Below are 18,631 nucleotides of genomic sequence, written 5' to 3'. Positions count from 1 at the left end.
ATGGCTGTGGCTCTTTTTTTTTTTTTTTTTTAACTAATTATGTCACTCTTCTTGTAATTGATCATTAAATACTATCCATGCTGTCTCATTTATTCATTCAAAAAGTACCTTCATGGTACACGAATGTTCATTGCACCTTTGTTCATATGAGAACCAAACTGGAAACTTGGAAACTTCTCCGATGTCTTCCAGTGAGTTCCATGGGCTGAATGCACTGTCATAATCCACACCGTGGACTGTGCCTCAGCAACAGGAAGGGGTGAGGGTTGTACACAGTACTTGGATGAACATCAAGGAAACTGTGTGAGTAAAAAGAGCCAGTCCTAAAGGGTACAGGGGATGTGATTTCATTCATGGAACACGTGTGAAGTAGCAGAGCTATAGTGATGAAGCACGGATTAGTGGTGGGCAGGGTTAGGAATGGAGGGATGGGTGTGACCAGAGAGGCACCATGAGGGAGTCCTGTGGTAGTGTTTAGAGTCTTGCTATATGAAGCCACACATAAGATAAAATTACAGAAAGACGCACACACAAGTACATGTAACAGTTGGTGAACTCTGAACAAACTATGGATAACAAACTATCGATGTCAGTTTATTGGTTTTGATATTGTTCTAAGTTGCATAAAATGTTAATATTGGAAGAAACTGGATAAAGAGTACATGGTACGCGCAAGGACCCGAGTTCGATCCCTGGTACCAAAAAAAAAAAAAAGTACATTGTACTTCCCTATACATTTTTTTGCAACCCCTGTGAATCTGTAATTTTTAAAACTCTAGTGTCTAGAAACTACATTGCTCAGGGCATTGTCACCTTTTTGTTTTCCTTAAATTTGTCCCCTTTTACTTCCTCAGTGGCCTGGTTTTTAGGCCTTCCCTACCTCTCTCTGACTTGTCTCTTATCTCAAGTTTGTCCTCCTCTCTCCTGTCAGAAGACATTATTATTATTATTATTTTTTCCAGTACCAGGGATCAAACTTGGGGCCTTATGCTTGCAGGCAGGCACAGTGCCGCTGAGCTCCATCCCGGCCCCAGAAGACCTTATAAACCAGTGCTTCTACTCTGCCATGCAAATGAGCCCCCTGGGATCTTGTTAAAGTGCTGGTTTGTCTTGAGGGCTTGGGATTCTACAGTCCTGGCCAGCCCCTTGGTTACGACAGTGCCACTGGTCAGGGGCCACTTTGAATAGCAAGGATCTCAAATACCTCTCTTCATGCTGTGCCCATACTTACACCCTTGCAATTGATTCTCATCTCCCACAGAAGAAAGTTCAGTCAGAGCATGTGGCTCCTTGCTCAGAAGTCTCCAATGGCTCCTCACGTCCTTCAGAATAAAACTCAATAGCCTACCTGTCCCATCAGGACTGTCCCCCTCCTGACGCTCTCTGCTCTCGTCTCTCTTTTTTTTTTTTTTTGGTACCTGGGATCGAACTCAGGACCTTGAGCTTGCCAGACAGGTGCAGCACAGCACCACTGAGCTACCTTCCTGGCCCTACTTATGGTATTTTCTTTTTTCTGTTGTTCTTTTATTGGTACATTTTAGGTATACAATTCATTTACATCTATCATTGGGTGCTTGTACCTATACATGATGCATCTTGGTTCTTATTTTTTTTCCCCATTACCTGTGTGCCCTTCACCCCTCCACCCTTCCCTATTTACATAGATTTCATTTCCTTTTTTTTTTTTCTTTTCTCATAGTTTTTCCTTTCCCCTTCCCCTCCCTTCACTCCTTCATCTTTGGACCTTTTTTCCTATTTCACATTATCAATTATTCATTTTCATCATTTTAACCCTTGTTTACACTATCAGTTTCTCACACTAGAGAAACTATTCAGTATTTACACATGTGTGTCCTATTTATTTCACTTAAGGGTATGGCCTCGATATGCATCCATTTAGCTATAAATGACTCTAGTTTTTTGTTCTTTATGGCTGAGTAGTACTCCATTTTATAAAAAACCACATTTTCTTTATCTAGTTTCCAGTTGGTGGGCACTTGGGCTGCTTTCAAGCTTTAGCTATTGCAAACTGTGCTGCTATAAACATGGGTGCATATATATTGCCGTGGTATGATTCTTTTAATTCTTTGGGGAAGATACCCAGCAGGGGGATAGCTGGGTCAAATGGGACCTCTGGCCCTAGCTCTTTGAGGAATCTCCATACTGATTTCCACAGTGGTTGCACCAGTCTGCACTCTCACCCACAATGGAGCAGGGTTCCTTTCTCCCCACACCCCCACCAGCGTTTGTTATTGGTTGATTTCTTGATAGCAGCCATTCTTTCTGGGGTGAAATGGAATCTCAGCGTTGTTTTCATCTGCATCTTTTGAACGACCAGTGATGTTGAACATTTTTTCATAATTTGTTTGCTGCTTTCACTTCCTTGTCTGAGAAATGTCTGTTCATTTCAGATGCCCATTTTTGAATTGGGTCTTTGAATTTGGGGGGTCTGATTTTTTTCAATTCTTTGTATATTCTAGATAGTTGTCCTTTGTCTGAGGTACAGCTGATAAAAATTTTTTCCCAGATTGTAGGTTGTCTCTTAGCTCTGTTGGTGGTTTCTCTTGCAGTGCAGAAGCTTTTTAATAAGATGAAATCCCAGTTGTTGATTCTTTGTGCTAGTTCCCGTGCTGCTGAGGTTTTGTTCATTAAGTCTTTTCCTATGCCAATGTCTTCAAGAGTTCTACCTAACTTATCTTCCAGCAAGTTTAGTGTTTCTGTCTTAATATTTAGATCTTTAATCCACTTCGATCTTAGTTTAGTGCACGGTGATAGGTATGGGTCTAGTTTCAATCTTTGGCAGGTTGAAATCCAGTTTTTCCAACACCATGTATTAAATAGGCTCTCTTTCCTCCAATGATGGTGGTTGGCTCCTTTGTTAAAGATGAAGTGGCTGAGCATGGCTGGAGTTGTTTCTGCATCTCCTAATCTATTCCACTGATCCTCAGGTCTGTTCCTTTGGGTGTAATGGGAACACAAGGAGTATCTGCACTTTGTGTCTGGATGTGCTAAGCTGCTAACAGTTGTGTGGCAGGACCATAGTTTGTTTTCTTTCCATGCCAAACATTGCCCATTCCAAGTCTTTCTCCTACTGTCACTTGTCCTTTGGTGTTCAGCTGTACAAGCACATGTGGGCATTATTGGCAGTGCTAGAATTCACCATTATTGCACCATTCTATTTGTGCATGTACTTCTGTTACAACACTGACCTTCTTTCCTTCCTTTTTTGTTTTTTGAAGGTACTGGGGATTGAACCCAGGACTTTCTCACTGAGTCATCTTGGCAGCCCTTTTATGATTTTTTTTTAAATTTTTGAGACAGGGTCTTGCTGAATTGCTAAGTTGCCCAGGCTGGGCTCGAACTTGAAATCCTCCTGCCTCAGCCTCCCAGAGCGCTGGGATTACAAGCGTGCACCACCATGACCAGCTTCTTTCATTTTAATAGTTTGTTTTCCTGTTGAATCATTCAGAATCTTCACAGGAACCAGAAGGCACACCTAGAAAATTATCCAAATGATTTTATGAAGGGACTGTTTTCAGGAGTGGGTGGAGTTAGGACATTAGTTATTGGACACAGGAGCCCGGGGAGTACTGGAACCTAAGGGGAGAGGATTGCAGTGGCCAAGGCGCTGCCACAGCTGCTGCAGCAAACAGATGCCTTTCACTGGCTGCACCCAGAGCAGGGAGCCCCAGGGAGGCGGCTCACAGGGGTCATGTGGAACAGGGCAGAAAGAGGTGGCGAAGGGATCTGTGGGAGAGCATGCCATACTGAGAGCAGTCAGCACAGGTTTACCTCCTCCTAGATGGGAGGGCCCTGAGGGCACAGCCATATCTCTCACATGCTCAGAGCCTCAGCGCCCAGCATAGGTGGAGCCCAGAGTCAGCAGCTGAGAAATCTTTGTGGAAGCAAATTCTCATAGGAGGGGATGTACCATGTGTACCATGAGGGAAGGAAAGCAAGCAAGCTGTTATCTCTCTGGCCCATTTTTACTCTCTTTCACACAGAATTGTTTGTATACATTGATTTACAAACAGGGTCTTGCTTGGTAATTCAGGCTGGCCTTGAACTTGTGGCAATCCTCCTGCCTCAGCCTTCCAAATGCTGGGACTATTAGTGTGTCCCACCTTGCCTGCCTCTATATATTTCCTGAAATCACACCAAACTTATGTGACAATAGATGCCCAAGACCTCCTAGCCATCCTCCTCTCCTGGGTGCACCTGGTAACCCCAGCAGTGATATGAACCTGGAAGGAGACGCATCCCTCTGGGGCCATCAGCCCAAGATACAGAGTGTGAGACCCATAAAATATTTCCACTATGTAGAGAACAGGGGAAGGGGATGTTACCAGAACCACTGCAGTAAATCCTAGTCTCCTGTGAGCCACGGCAGCACACAGCGAATTACAGGAAAGGTAGACAAATGAGACTGAGAAGAAGCTGAGCTTTGGGTCTGATCAATGCTGCTCTGGGCAGCAAAGACAAAACCCCCCTAGCTTGCAGCACCTTTTATTCAGTACCTGGGGAAACAAATGTAACAAGTGAAATATAGAGTTCAGTACTTCACATTGGGATAAACAAGGTGTAACAAAAGGCTGGGGGGCAGTGGAAATCTAAGAACAATGAGGAATTATGCAGATGAAGATTTGGTTCCTCCCTGGTGTCTCCCACAGGTATGGTCTTGTCCTAGAGATTGCAGCATCCGGGGATCACTGGGGTCTCAGTTGTGACCCGAGGCCAAAATGCAATTATGTCTAGAATGTCCTAGCTGGGCTGTAGGCAGGAGAACTAGGCCTACTCAAATGATTTTTCCCTAGAATTATGTAACATTGCTCCCAACACCACTAGTGATATTTTCTATCCACGGATCATTGCTAGAGCCTGACAGACAGCAGGCAGTGCATAAAAATGTGTTGAGTGTCTCGAGCCAGGCAAACTGGGTAGGTTTTTGAGGTAATCCAGACACTAATGATATAGTTGAGACTGCTGGGTAGGGTGACCAAACCATTTCAGTCTCCTGGGACTGTCCCAGGGTTAGCAATGATGGTCATCAGCTGGACACACCCTCAGTCCCAGGTAAATGAGGACAGATGTTCAACCCATGATTGGCGTCAATGAAAGAAATATACATTTTTAAGATTGCAGTACTAGGAATTTAACCCAAGGGCCTTGTACATTGGAGACACACACTTTACACTAAGCCTTGTCCCCAGCCCTAAAATATAGATTTTGATTCTTCACGATATACCTTCAGTGAGAGGTACTATTCAAAGATAAGTAAATGGCTCTTTGGCAGTTACCCTGAGTCTTGTAAGACTTGGAACCTTTTCTAATTGGGATCTGGTAACTTCACTGATTGACCAACTAAGAAACCCTGAGATAAACCCTTCACTTCGAGGAGTCTCTTAACCCCAATCCCAAAGGACTTAATTAATTCAATGACTTAATTAAAGTAAATTAATTAGTTCCTCAAGTATAAAACCAAACGGTGTGGTGGCACACGCCTGTGATCCCAGCACTCAGAAGGGTGAGAACTGAGGATCACTGTGAGTTCGAGGCCAGCCTGGGCTAGGTAGCAAGACCTTGTGTCCAAAAAAAATCAAAATGTTCTCTGGCATATTGATACGAATAGGCTTCTCTTTCCATTGATTTCCTAAGATTTCTGGATATATTTCCAGCACTTTGCCAGCATCCACCTTTATAAACTGCAAGGCCCTTGTTCTAATAGTCTCTAAGAGGACTATGTGGACACAACCATTGTACTGACTGTCTCACATCAGCTAAGTGGAAAAATTGTTGAGAGTAACTTAAGGCTTTTTGCAGCAAACTTTTGGCTGAACTATAGAAATTTGATATGCAATAAAACTGCCTGGTTCTTGAACCAGATCGACTCCTTTTATAGTGAGAAGCATCATATAGAGATTGATTTATGTGTCCTTTATGTAAGTACAGGAAATATTTAGCCAGTATAGAGTATTTATAATGTACGAGAGATTTTAGAATTAGCAAATGGATTGCTTGAGTTTTGGTAGGAAAGGCTAATGCTCCTGAAGGAGATAGAAAAAATCCAACTGCTGAGTCCAGTGACAATATGCAAGTAATAATCCTTCACACAGCAGTCTACACTTAAGAACAGATGAAACCAAGGCCAGGGATTTAGCTCAGGGGTTCCGGCACCTGGCTTGCAAGCTCAAGGTCCCAAGTTTGATCCCCAGTACCAAAAAAAGAACAGATGAAACCAGCCACCACAATTAGGATTTGCCTATGTAATATTAAGAGAATGACATAATGCTTATGATTAATTAAATCATTGACTTCTATGGTTAGCCAGTCACTGACATTTTTGGTGTTAAAGGTAAATTATTTTAGGGCTGGGGATGTAGCTCAGTGGCACTGAGCTTGCCTGGCAAGCACAAGGTCCTGAGTTCAATCCCTGGTACTGAAAAAAAAAAAAGTAAATTATTTTATTTTTATTACTCTATGTTTGATCACATCCCTTGTGAACAATAGGTATATGTCCGCAACACATCACAGTTCTTTTTAAATCCTCTCCCCCTCCCTCTCCCTCCATCTCTTGGTCCTCTCCTTTTTTGCAAAAGTTCTATTATTTAAAAAAAAAAAAGTTCTATTATTTTAAACATTTGAAAATCAAATGTAGTCATCCTTTGATGCTAAAATGAGGATGGTCAAGTCCCTCACACAAAATATCTTAGTATCTGCATACAACCAAGCACATCCTCCATATACATAACACACAGGTTAGGGGCTCTGACCCTTTGTGCAGTCAGAAATCTGCATATAACTTTGACTCCCTCCAGATTTAATTACTGAGAGACTGCTGTTGACTAGAAACCTTGCCAATAACATAAACAATTGGTTAACACATACTTTGTTTGTTGTGTGTGAATTATATGTGGTGAAAAATACTCAAAAACCTCTCTCTCTCTCTCTCTCTCTCTCTCTCTCTGGTTTTTTGAGAAAAGGTCTCCCTATGTAGTTCAGGCTGGCCTTGAACTCACAGCGATCCTCCTGGCTCAGGCTCCCAAGTGCTGGGATTACTGGCGTGGGCCTCCACACCTGGCTTTTGAGATCACTCTTTGTTGAGATGTACAGTGAGCTTCTCAGGAGGAAGTGACAAGTATCACATTGGCATTTTAAGCAAAAGAAGCTCACAGCAGCACCAAGAGATGGCTGTGAAATGGTTCGGGAGTGCAGTATGTTCTGCAGTTAGTTTATGCAGCTGTGATATAATCTTGTATCTTTTAATTTGCTCACATTTCTCTTGACTGCAAATGATGCCATGTCTGATCTTTTTGTGTACAAGTTTCAGTAAATTGTAGCTTTTATGATAGATTTGTATGTATTTTAATTGGAAAGTGATAGAACAAACTATTACTACATACGTTTTATGCATTCATGACATAGCTAACCTTTTTAAAATTTTTTTCAGTATCTTCAGGCTGTGAAATTTTCTGTGTGAGTTTTCAAATTGTTGCAAATCTCAAAAATAAAAATCATGTATAAATGGACCTATGCAGTTCAAATCCATGTTGTTTAAGGGCCAACTATACTTTAAACCATCCCTAGATGACTTGTAAGACCTAATACAATAGAAATGCCATGTAAATACTTGTTATACTGTAGTGTTTAGGGAATAAAAATAAGGTAATACTTTTTGATTCACAGTTGGCTGAATCCATGGATGCAGAGAGCCAACTGTATTTCTAAAGTTTCAATAAACCGACCTAAGTATTTTAAATCACCATCATCTGAAACAAGTACTAATAATGAGCTCTATCTTCATTAAGCATTTATTTATAGTATATCAGTCACCCTATCCTGTTAGACATTTTATGTAGAATCTCACCGAATCCTTTCAGCTGAGTAGTACCAACCCCCTTCTGTGCAGAAACAGATCCCTGTGGCTTTTCTCCAAGGGCTGAGGGTGTGGCTCAGTGGTAGATCACTTGCCCATCATGCTCAAGGCTGTGGGTTTGATCCCAGCTCTCTCTACTCTCCCCAGAATAAAAGGAAGATCAGAGAAGTAATGTGCCCAACGTCACAAAGCTGTTCAGGGAGAGAACCAGGATTTTATCTAACTCATCTCTTCCCACCTCATCATGTAATTATTTTAAATATGAGAACATAAGCAGACATGTAAATATATATATATATATATATATATATATATATATATTTTTGGTACCGGGGATTGAACTTGGGTCCTTGTGCTTACGCAGCAAGCAGTGAAACCACTGAGCTAAATCCCAGGCCCTAATACTTTATTTTCTATAGCATTAAACAAAAGCCAAGCAAATATCAAGTTAGTTTAAAAGGGAAATCTTTACTCCTTAACAAAAAAGATACAAACTGGTACATTTATAATAGATCGGTATATTTTACATAATATAAACAAAATCACTAATGTATCTATATACGCATCCTTTTTGTATTGTAGGAGTATTTGTACCTGTAGTGCTTGTTGAATTATACTTGCTAATTGTACTCATTTTACTAATATATTTCAATTTCTGAAAAAGTTGCCAAAAGCTGTTAAAAGAGAACAATGGGCGTATTTTTGGGGTTTAGTAAATCAAAACAATATGGGCACATGCTAAAGATTAATTTGGGATCATTTACATATATGGCATTCCGGCAGGGGGAGGAGATTTTTTTTAAGTGGAGAAAAAAAGAATGCAACCTAGTTCTTGCAAGGGCATGAGTGGATCTCATATTCTCGCACATGGCTTTGTTTTCAAATTCTTGAAAGTGCAGAAATTCTTTTAATTTAAAGGTGAGCCCATGGAAAATCTGGACCAGCTGTAGAAAACTGTCCAGGAACTCCATGTCATAGCCACTGTCTCAGTGGACACCACCGGGGGTGATCTGACCACTGCTCGCCTGTGTTCTGAATTATCCGAGAGGCGCCTCTGTCCCCAGGGCCCCCACGCAAGAAGCCCCACGGAAGTAACCGTCTCATTAGCTGATGCTCCCTGCAGGATGCGAGCACAGGAGGAATTGGGCAGCCGTGAGACTTGAGGAGACTCCGGGCTGTCTGAGGAAGGAAGGAAACCTAGAAAGGGGTCTTATTTCAGTTCACCAAATATTAAGACCAGCTCAACACACAGTTGGGGGGTCATGGAAAAACTGATCACTGTGACTTTCTTCAAGGTCACCTACAGTTTAAGTGATTTTTACCACCCCACATTCCAACGTGTCCTTTTCTGCCGATTCATTTCGCCTGGTACTTCATCATTCTGTGTTTAGGCATTTTCATTAGGTAACAACATCTCGTTTCTTCTTGGTAATTGTCAGGGACGGCGGGGTTGCATCCGTGTTGAGAGGGGAGTTTGAAAACTCCTGTTCTTGACTGAGGCAGGTAAACGTGGCCTTAGTATTATTTCTGTTTTCAGTTTCCAAAGAAAAGCCCCGAGACAGACCAGCAGGTAACAGCATCATCGTGCAGTGGTGAGACGTGTGCTCTGAAAGTAGGCTAAGCTAGGGTAAGCGGCTTTCTGTGGCCATAAATAGTGCCTGCAGCGCCTCCTGTACCCCCGACAATCAGGTCCTCTGCGTGCCAGAGGGGTTTCTGGCAATGATGAATTTGCAAGCTGGGCTGAGAATTCAATGAACTGCATTGATACTTGGGGGTCAGAGTGATGCTTTTTCTGCTTGGTTTTCGCCAATAGTTATGTACTAATGGCGTGTCTCCCTGCACCTACCTCCTCCTCCTGGCTGTTAAAAAAATCAGCGAACAAATCCCTCGGAGTATTCCAGGAGGTTGCCTGAGTTTTGCTGGCAGCCTCGGAAGCAGCCGACAGTAGTGTTTTCTTTTTTCCCGGCCAAAACAGGGAGTGGCTTTGTTCTGCCCACCTGAAAGGGCGAACATCTTCGGAGCGCGACCGCCTGACTTCTGAGTCCTTTCTCCCTCCGCCTCACCCAGGGAAGCCTCTGTCCTGAGGACTACTATTCCTCACCTGTTGCTCAGATGACGCGCTCAGTGCTGCCACCTGGAGGCGGACTTCCGGTGCGGCCGGCTGGAGGTCAGGGCCCCCAGCTCAGAGCGTTGGCACCCCAGGCTGGGAGGGGGTCCCACCATCCAGTCTGAAGGCCCTAGAAACAGTTTCTCCTCGACTAGGTGTTGATGGCTGTCAGGAAGGAATGTGGGCCCCCTGTGGAAAGAACATCCAGTTTTCCAACAGGCAGAAATCTGGATCTTTATGTGAGATCCCTGATTTTTCAAACTTGTGGTTTTCTGCTGTGGTTTTGATGAGCTCTCCCCAAAGGCTTCCGTGTTAAAGGCTTGGTCTCCAGCGTGGAGAAAAAATGGAAGGGCTGGGGATTTAGCTCAGTGCAAAAGCCCTGGGTTCAATCCCTAGTACTGAAAGGGGAGGAACATTAGAGAAGGAATAAATAAAGGTAAAGTATTATGTTACTTTTCTTTTTTTTTTTAGATTTTTTTAGATTTTTTAGGTTTTTTTGAGGAAGGGTCTCACTATGTATTCTAGGCTGGTCTTGAACTCACTATGTACCCCAGGCTGGCCGCAAACTCACAGAAATCCTTCTGCCTCAGCCTCCTGAGTAGTGGGACTGCAGGCATGTGCCACCATGTGTGCCATTATTTTTCTTATTCTGAATTGATCAACAGATGATGGTTAGTTCAAAACAAAAATAGCAACAATGGGGCTGGGGATGTAGCTCAGTGGTTCCGCCACCTGCCTCTCAAGCACAAGGTCCCACGTTCCATCCCTAGTACCAAAAAAAAAAAAAAAAGCAACAATGTATCCAGTGATTATGGCTACTCTAATGTTGGTATAATAGGCAAACAAATGGAGCCATCATTGTGGTGGAGATGGAGGCTATGGATGAGCCCAACATCAGGTGTTCGTATTCACTGAGGAAGATAGAGTTACTGATGCTGCTAAAAGTAGAACTACACTGTCCCTCAACGAAACCAATGCCTCTTGGTGTCAAGTAGTCTCTTGATTTTTTTTTTAAGACAAGGTCTCTCTGCATTTACTTAAACATGTTCTATGAACTAGCACATGGTCTATTTTGGAGAATGACCTGTGTGCAGCCGAATAGCATGTATATTCTGATTTTGTGTGGTAGAACATTTTGTAGACATCTATTAAGTCCATTTGTTCAAAAGCTTAGTTCATTTCTCGTATTTTGTTGTTGATTTTTTGTCTAGTTGATCTATTTGTGACAGTGGGGTATTGAGGTCCCCCACTGCAATTGTATTAGTGCTTATTTGGTTTTTCATGTCCATTAATATTTGTTTTGTATGGTTGGGGGCATTAGTATTTGGTGTATATATATTTATGAATGTCATCTCTTCCTCTTGGATCATTCCCTTTACAAGGATGTAGTGACCTTCTTTGTCTCTCTTAATTAGTTTTGGTTTGAAATCTACTTTGTCGGCAAATAAGATTGCTACCCCTGCTTTTTTCCAGGCTCCTGTTGCACGGAGAACTGTTTTCCATCCTTTTACTTTCAGTCTATGAATTTCTTTTTGAGGCAGGTGGTGGAACCACTGAGCTAAATCCCCAGCCTTTGAATTTCTTTTTGAACTGGGGTGCATTTCTTGTATACAGCATATTGTTGTATTTTGCTTCTTAATCCATTCTGCCAGTCTCTTTCTTTTGATTGGTGAATTGAGGACATTAACTTTGATGGTTAAAAAAAAGGGTTGGAGATTTAGCTCAGTGGTTCCACCACCTGCCTCGCAAGCACAAGGTCCTGAATTCAATCCCTGGACCAAATAATAATAATAATCACCATCATCATCATCATCATCATTGTCATCACAGGAGAGATTAAAAAAACATTGACGGTTATAACTGATATGTATTGACTTACATGTTATTTTCCTGTTGTTGGCTCTTTTTATATTTTTCCTCCTCTTTAATTTCTTGCCTTGCCTGGTAGATTTGCTCTGTTGGGCCTCATGGAGTTGTGACCTTCATTGTCTTTTTCTAGGATATTGTTTAGAATTGTTTGGAGCGCTGGTTTGGTATTCATGAAGTTTCTCAGGTGTTCTTTGTCATGGAAATATCTTATTTCCCCAGCAATTCTGAATGATAGTTTTGTAGGGTACATCAGTCTAGGTTAGAGGTTGTTTTCTTTTAGGGTTTGAAATACCTCACTCCAGGCTCTCCTTGATTTGAGGGTTTGTGTTGAAAAGTCTGCTGGGATTCTGATGGGCTTTCCTTTGAATGTGATTTGTTTCTTTTCTGTAACTGCTTGTAGTATTTTGTTCTTCTGTTGGGTTTCTGGGATCTTGATTATTCAGTGTAAGACAAGTTCTCTCTAAGTTGCCCTGAGTGGCTTTGAATTTGTGATCCTCCTGCTTCAACTTCCCAATTAGGTGGGATTATAGATACATGCCACCATACCATCAAGTAGTCTTCACTGGAGCCCTTCTATTCAGGAAAGAGGAGTGGCTCATCTTGACACCTTTTTCTTTTTTGGTACCAGGGATCGAACTCGGAACTTTGTGCTTTCAAGGCAGGTGTGGTGCCACTGAGCTAAATCCCCGGCCCTTGACACCTGTTTTAGTCATGGGTTTGCCTTTTCTGCTTCCAGAGTTTCAGCCAGACCATATCTCAAGACCTCTTCAAGTGTCATAGGATTTCATGTAATATCACATTAGACTAAAGGACTCACTTTAGAGAAAGGAAGTGTATTAGTGGGCATGTGACCATGAAATCCACCAGCCCTGTAACACACTGAAGCGTTCAGCCTGATGAAGCAATGGAAAAGCCTGATGAAGAAAGCTCTGAGGACAACTTTGACATGATCACCAGTGAGACTGTGGTGCCAGTCCTCCAGGTCTTAGATAGTGGTCTCTAACTCAATGACCATTATATGGTGTAGCATCTTTTAGGGTCCAAGGTAGAAGCAATTCTTACCATAGCTCCCAGAAGTCTATTCTTTAATGTGTGCTTCTCACCCCCACAACTTTAGACTCTGTGCATTTAGAGATCTTGGCCCCAGGGTTCAGATGTTTCCAGAGTGGGCACACCAAGAGCCTCATTAAATTTCAAACTGTATGTGGACCTGATCTTAATAGGTTCCTAATGTTGAGGTGCCAGCAGTCAAGGAAAGGAATCACTAGCCATGATTATCCTGATCATCAGGAGGAGATAAAGCTGCAGGAAGGGTATGAGAAGAGAATGTTTGGCACCCAAGACTCTAGAGTGTCTCTTACGCACTCAATTTTGACAGTAAAAGGGGGCACATGTGTCACCACACCATGAAAATGGCAAGATAACTGGAGGCTGAGACCACTCAAGGTGAGGATCTGAGTCATGCCACCACTACATCAGCAGAGGGGCTAGCTGAGGACAAGGGGAGTCTGGATTGTTGCGGCACTGGGTTGGTCACTTTCTCACCACTGGGACACAGGAAGGAGAGGTTTATTCTGGCTCACATCTTCAGTCTGTAGTCCACTGGCTCCAAGGCAGGGAGGCATGGCAGAAGAACATTGTGGAGGAAAAGCTCCTGATCTCATGGCAGCCAGGAAGCAAAGAGAGTGAAGGGAGGAGGTGGAAAGGGAGATACACCCTTCAGGTCATGCCCCTCCCCAGTGACACACCCCTTCTGACTGTACCCCAACTGCTAACAGCAAGTCAGCTATAATGCCTCATAATCCAGTCACTTTCCAGGCACCCTGCCTATGAGTGCATGAGGCTCTTGGGGGATATCTATACATAACGCACAGCAAGTACCAATTGTGTCCTTGAGAGCAGCTGCTGTGGGAGGAGCTGCACATTGTCCCTTTAACTTTGTAAGTTTCTCTCAGGAAAAGAAGTTCATCAGAATCTTGAAGTAGTTCTCCCAGAACTTACACAAAGCTATTGGATCTAAGTAGTGCAAGGGGTGGACTGTAGCGGAAGGTATGAAAGGAACAGTGCCCAAATCCCACCTTCCACAACTCCTATATCCCTACCCTACCCCACACCCCCACCCTGCACCTTAGGACTGAAGCACTCATTCTACCACATTCTAGGAATGTTGACAGCAGACAGCCTGTAGCTAGGTTCTTCTTCACTGTGATTGCCTTTGGCTAAAGAGGGCCACCTTGCCCAAGTTCATACCCCCATTCTGGAGACAGCTCATGCCTTACATCAGTCAGTGAGGAGTTTTAAAGGCCCAGCTCAGCTTCCTTGGCCTAATTTCAGACATCTCTGCAGGGCCAGCCATGCTAGCTTCAGAGATCCCCATGGGTCAGCTGACTCCTCTGGTGTAACTTGGTCACAGCCCAACCCCTCTCTCAGCTTCACCTGTGTGACCCTGCAGGCACATTCGAATTAATTTCCTGCATACAAATCTCAGACCAAATCTGCTTCCCATAGAAACCAATCTGTGATGATCTCATGGCCGAATAATTTTTGTTTTATTTTGGGTTTTGGTACTGGGGATCTAACTCAGTACCTTGTGCTTGCAAGGCAGGCGGCGGAACCACTGAGCTAAATCCCCAGCCTGAATCTGTGATGATCTCAAGAATCATACCTATCCCTTGCCAGATGTGGTAGCACATGCCAGTAACTCCAGCACTTGGAAGGCTAGGCAAGGGGATTGAGACTTCAAGGTCAGCCTGGACTACAGAGACCTTGTCTTAAAAAAGTCTTGTACCTATCTTTTTCTGTATCTTCTTATTGTAAACATAACTGAGATACCCCTTCAGTGTGCTCTGCTCATTTGAGGCATTAGCTTTCTTGATAATACATTAATACAACCAGGATGCTATTGTATTTTTATCAGTGGCTCAGTGGTTACATCTTTCATTAAAAAGCAAGAGGTCACCATGAGGACACTACAGGGTCACATGGGTTTATTTGATTGCTTCTTATTATTTATTGGGATTTTTTTTTTTTTTTTGGTACTGGGGATCGAACTCCGGACCTAGTGCTTGCGAGGCAGGTGGCGATACCACTGAGCTAAATCCCTGGCCCTATTGGGATCATTTATGATTGCTGGGGAAAATATATATTTAGCCCTTCCCAACTTGTATACCTATTTCCTCATCTTCATAAGGGTGTCCACAAATTTTCTGGGAGTTTTTTATGCTCTGCTTTTTGTGAAGCCCACCTAGGTACATGTCTGACCCAAATGTATGATTAACTGTTTTTGAAATTCGAATATGTGTTTAGGCCAGTTCTAGTTGGTCCTCCTACCCACTTTATTCTCAGAGTAAGAGCCCACTGAGGACACACTGTTAAGTGAGTGAGACCTTGTGTAGCTGTCTGTGGGTCTGGAGAGATGCTGGCACCATCTTCCCTTGTTTGGGTTGGGTTGTGCCCTCAGAGCACCCCATAATACTAAGTCCCACAGTGTGGCCGATCCGACTGCCAGGCTTCTGCCAGGGTCCTGTTTTTCACATCTGTCCTCTGCTGGGCCAGGAGCCAGTCCTCAGCCCAGTCCAGTTGGCTGGGGCTCTGACCCCTTCTCCCAGTTTCTGCCAACTCTCTCTGTTGCTGGTATTTCTGCCTTGATCCAAATGTTGATCCTTGTGCCAGGACTCTGGTCGACAGGATGCCAAGAATTCTGGCTCCCTAGAATGCCACACACATCCCTTGTCCTCCCATCAGGCCCTCCCCACAGATGCTGGCCCACATCGAATCTGTTCCCCCTACAGCTGCACCTGTATCCACATGAAGACCTTGAGCCCAAACTGTTAGAGCAGCTGCAGCCTGGGTGAGCTCCTTGCCCTGTGCCACTACCTCAGCAGATCCTTTCTTGCAACAAATACCCACATACCCATCTCTTCCACCAATGCTATTAATTTGACAAATGAGTCCCTGTTAATGTACTAATTTCCCTTATTACCTCTACCACCCTCTGATTGGCAAAATAGCTGGCAAAGTGAAAGTTTTTCCAGAATTTGAGCTTATATATATATATATATATATATATATATATTTTTTTTTTTTTTTTTTGAGACAGGTTCTTGTGTTGTAGGGCAGGCTGACCTCAAACTCACAACATAGCCCAGGCTGGCCTCAAACTCAGGTGATCCTCTTGCCCTCAGCCTCCTGAGTGCTGGGATTACAGGCATACACCACCATGCCCAGTTTAAGCATTTATGTATTTTAATGAAGACTTAATTTAGGTTTAGTTGTGACCAAAATATCATGCTTCTCTAATAGTTTTGTTGCCATTAGTCAAAACCTCCATCTTAACAGGTACATACTATTTACATTTTCTCTAACTCCAGATTTGTAGATATTCAAAGGTAGATATTTTCTTTCATTTAAAAACAAGAAAGGCTTGATTTATTATAGAAATCAAGTAGCATTGACACATATACTAGCCATAGTGAAATATTTTATTCAGAATTATGAAATGGAAAACTGCAGGGCATGGTGGTACACCCGTGTAATTCTTTTTTGTTTTGTTTTGTTTTTTGTTCTTTGGTACTGGGGATCGAACTCGGGTCCTTGTGGTTGCGAAGCAGGTGGCAGAACCACTGAGCTAAATCCCCGGCCCGACCCGTGTAATTCTAGCGCTCAGAAGGCTGAGGCAGGAGGATCACCATGAGTCTGAGGCCGGCCTGGGCTACATAACAAGCCTCTTTCTAAAAGAAAAAAAAAAAAAGTTACAAATGTAGATCAGAGGTAGAACATTCCAGCCATAGGTAAAAGTCCTGGGTTCAATCCCCAGCACACAAAATAGAAACTGCTTATATCCCAGACACTCTTATATCAACTGTATTGTCAGAGGGGAGAAATCAAGTACCAAAGACCAAGAGGTTCTGAGAATCAGCAGGTAGACAGTGGCTTGTAAATAAATAGTAAAAAATGCATACTGTTATGTTCTGTTACTCTTAACTAAAACATTCATTAGTTTTCTCAGGCCTAATAAGTGTCTTAAAATGTACCAATTTAAAAAAAATAATATCCTAAGCGAAGACCTTACATACTTTGCTTGCTTGGACCACTGTTACCTGTTATTTTTATTCTGTAGCCCAGATCTACACACTGGCTCTGATGACTTTCACTAGATAATTTAGAATCCTTAGATGAAGAACCATTTGCATGTGATGAAGGCAGAGAAGTAGTCTACACTGCAGTTTGCCACCTCCCAAAGGACAAGCCTGTACTTTAGAACGGATTCCTTCCTGAGCTCAGTAAGGTCGTAGGTGGTTACAGTCTTTTCCTTCAAACCATTGTTCAGTTAAGTGAAAAGCAATGGCCAGATGACCTGCTGGCAGAGGCCACCTCCTCACACTCCAACAGGGACTCGAATCTAAGGAAGGTACATCAGCGAGATCATTAATGAGTGGGCCTGGTGACCGACACCTGTAATCCCTGATGTCCCGAGTTTGAGGGAGGAGAATCATAGCAAGTTCAAGGACAGCCTGGACTACAGAGTGAGCTCAAGGCTAGGCTGGAATACATAGCAAGACTCTGTCTCAAAAACCTTGGAAAAAAAAAAAAAAGATTTCAGGACACCAAGGAAGTAACAAAGGAACCACATTTCTATTTGTGGCAGGAAGCCACTCTGCGTTCAGCTTAATGTTTGTCCATCAGTGCTGGCGTTGGAACCCTTTAATCTAAAGCTCCTCCAGGTCTGTTCTTGAGAATTAAAAAACAAAGCAAAACAGAACTCAGTTTACAAGCATCTTTAAAACTATAACTGACCTAGAGGTTTGGAAATCAAGATAAATTAGAGGACGTGGGGGAGTAGATAGCCGGTGCCCTCCAAGCCGAGTTTCACTGAGGGCAAGCGGGAGCCCTGCGAGCCGCCGCGGCCCTCAGTAGAGACTGGTCTTCAGGATCCTGAGGAACTCCTCCTCGCTCACCTCGCCGTCGCCGTCGCGGTCGGCCTCGTCGATCATCTCCTGAAGCTCCTCGTCCGTGAGGTTCTCGCCCAGCTCGTTGGCCACGCGCTTGAGGTTTTTGAAAGAGATCTTCCCGGTCTCGTCATCGTCAAAGAGTCGGAAAGCTTTCAGGATTTCTTCTTTGGTGTCCTTCTCGGCCATCTTCTGGGTCATCACAGCCAGGAAGTCATTGAAGCTGATCTTGCCTGTGTCTTCCTTGTCCACCTCCGCGATCATTTTCTTCAGCTCCTCCTTCCTGGGCTCGAAGCCCAGCGCCCGCATGGCCACTTTCAGCTCCTTCACGTCGATGGTCCCGCTGCCGTCGGCATCGAAGAGGTCAAATGCTTCCCGCACTTCTTGCTTCTGCTCTTCAGTGAGTTCAGGCTTAGGGCCCACTTTTTTCTTCTGGCTGGTAGAGGCCACATTTGGCTTCTTGAAGCTGGAAGCCATCCTGGTAGCCGTTGGGGGCAATCGCCGAAGCACCGTGGCCACCGCGCATGCGCCTGGGTCATGGCCTCGGCTCTCGCATCCGGATGCTGGGACCTACAGTTCCTGCAAAGCTGTCACATTGTCATCACCCACTGTCCTCTAGGCTAACGGGCGCTGGCAAGAAATGCCATAGCCACAGTTGCCTTCTGTAATTCATCGACCCTGGCTTTTCGTTCTGGACCTTTGATTTGCATCTGTAGCACCCTTTTATAGATTTGGAAGTTCTTCTTTGCTCCTTTTCCATACTAATAAAACTGAGACATTTTTGGTCTGAAGTTACCGATGGGCAGATTTTGGATAATCAGGACTGAAGCCAGC

At 43.5% G+C, this 18,631-nt stretch overlaps 1 protein-coding gene across 2 annotated transcripts; it reads right to left on the bottom strand.

Annotated features, from left to right (window-relative positions):
- Positions 1 to 16,309: 16,309 nt before the first annotated feature.
- Positions 16,310 to 18,331, bottom strand: Cetn1 (centrin 1). Of its 2 annotated transcripts, none has more exons than XM_004853177.3 (2): positions 17,646 to 18,331; positions 16,310 to 16,579 (listed from the first exon to the last, which is right to left on the bottom strand). In XM_004853177.3, exon 1 carries the CDS (start codon positions 18,272 to 18,274, stop codon positions 17,759 to 17,761), a length of 516 nt encoding a protein of 171 aa, XP_004853234.1. In that variant the 5' UTR covers positions 18,275 to 18,331; the 3' UTR covers positions 16,310 to 16,579; positions 17,646 to 17,758. The 2 variants fall into 2 exon arrangements, with proteins under 2 accessions (XP_004853234.1, XP_087050344.1); XM_087194218.1 differs by having other exon boundaries at positions 17,807 to 18,331.
- Positions 18,332 to 18,631: the final 300 nt, after the last annotated feature.

Source organism: Heterocephalus glaber, unplaced genomic scaffold (genome assembly GCF_053883595.1).
Source record: "Heterocephalus glaber isolate CG9 unplaced genomic scaffold, H.glaber_assembly_v1.0 deba00000331, whole genome shotgun sequence".
Classification (NCBI taxonomy): Eukaryota; Metazoa; Chordata; class Mammalia; order Rodentia; family Bathyergidae; genus Heterocephalus; species Heterocephalus glaber.
This window is presented reverse-complemented; position numbering and strand designations above follow the sequence as displayed.

Excerpts from the sequence above, each read along its gene's own strand:
- Cetn1 (XM_087194218.1), bottom strand. The coding sequence starts at position 18,274 with ATGGCTTCCAGCTTCAAGAAGCCAAATGTGGCCTCTACCAGCCAGAAG. Across the intron at positions 16,580-17,806 it reads ACCGCGACGGCGACGGCGAG|AAAGAGGCTTGTTATGTAGC; the intron begins GTGAGCGAGGAG and ends TTTTTCTTTTAG.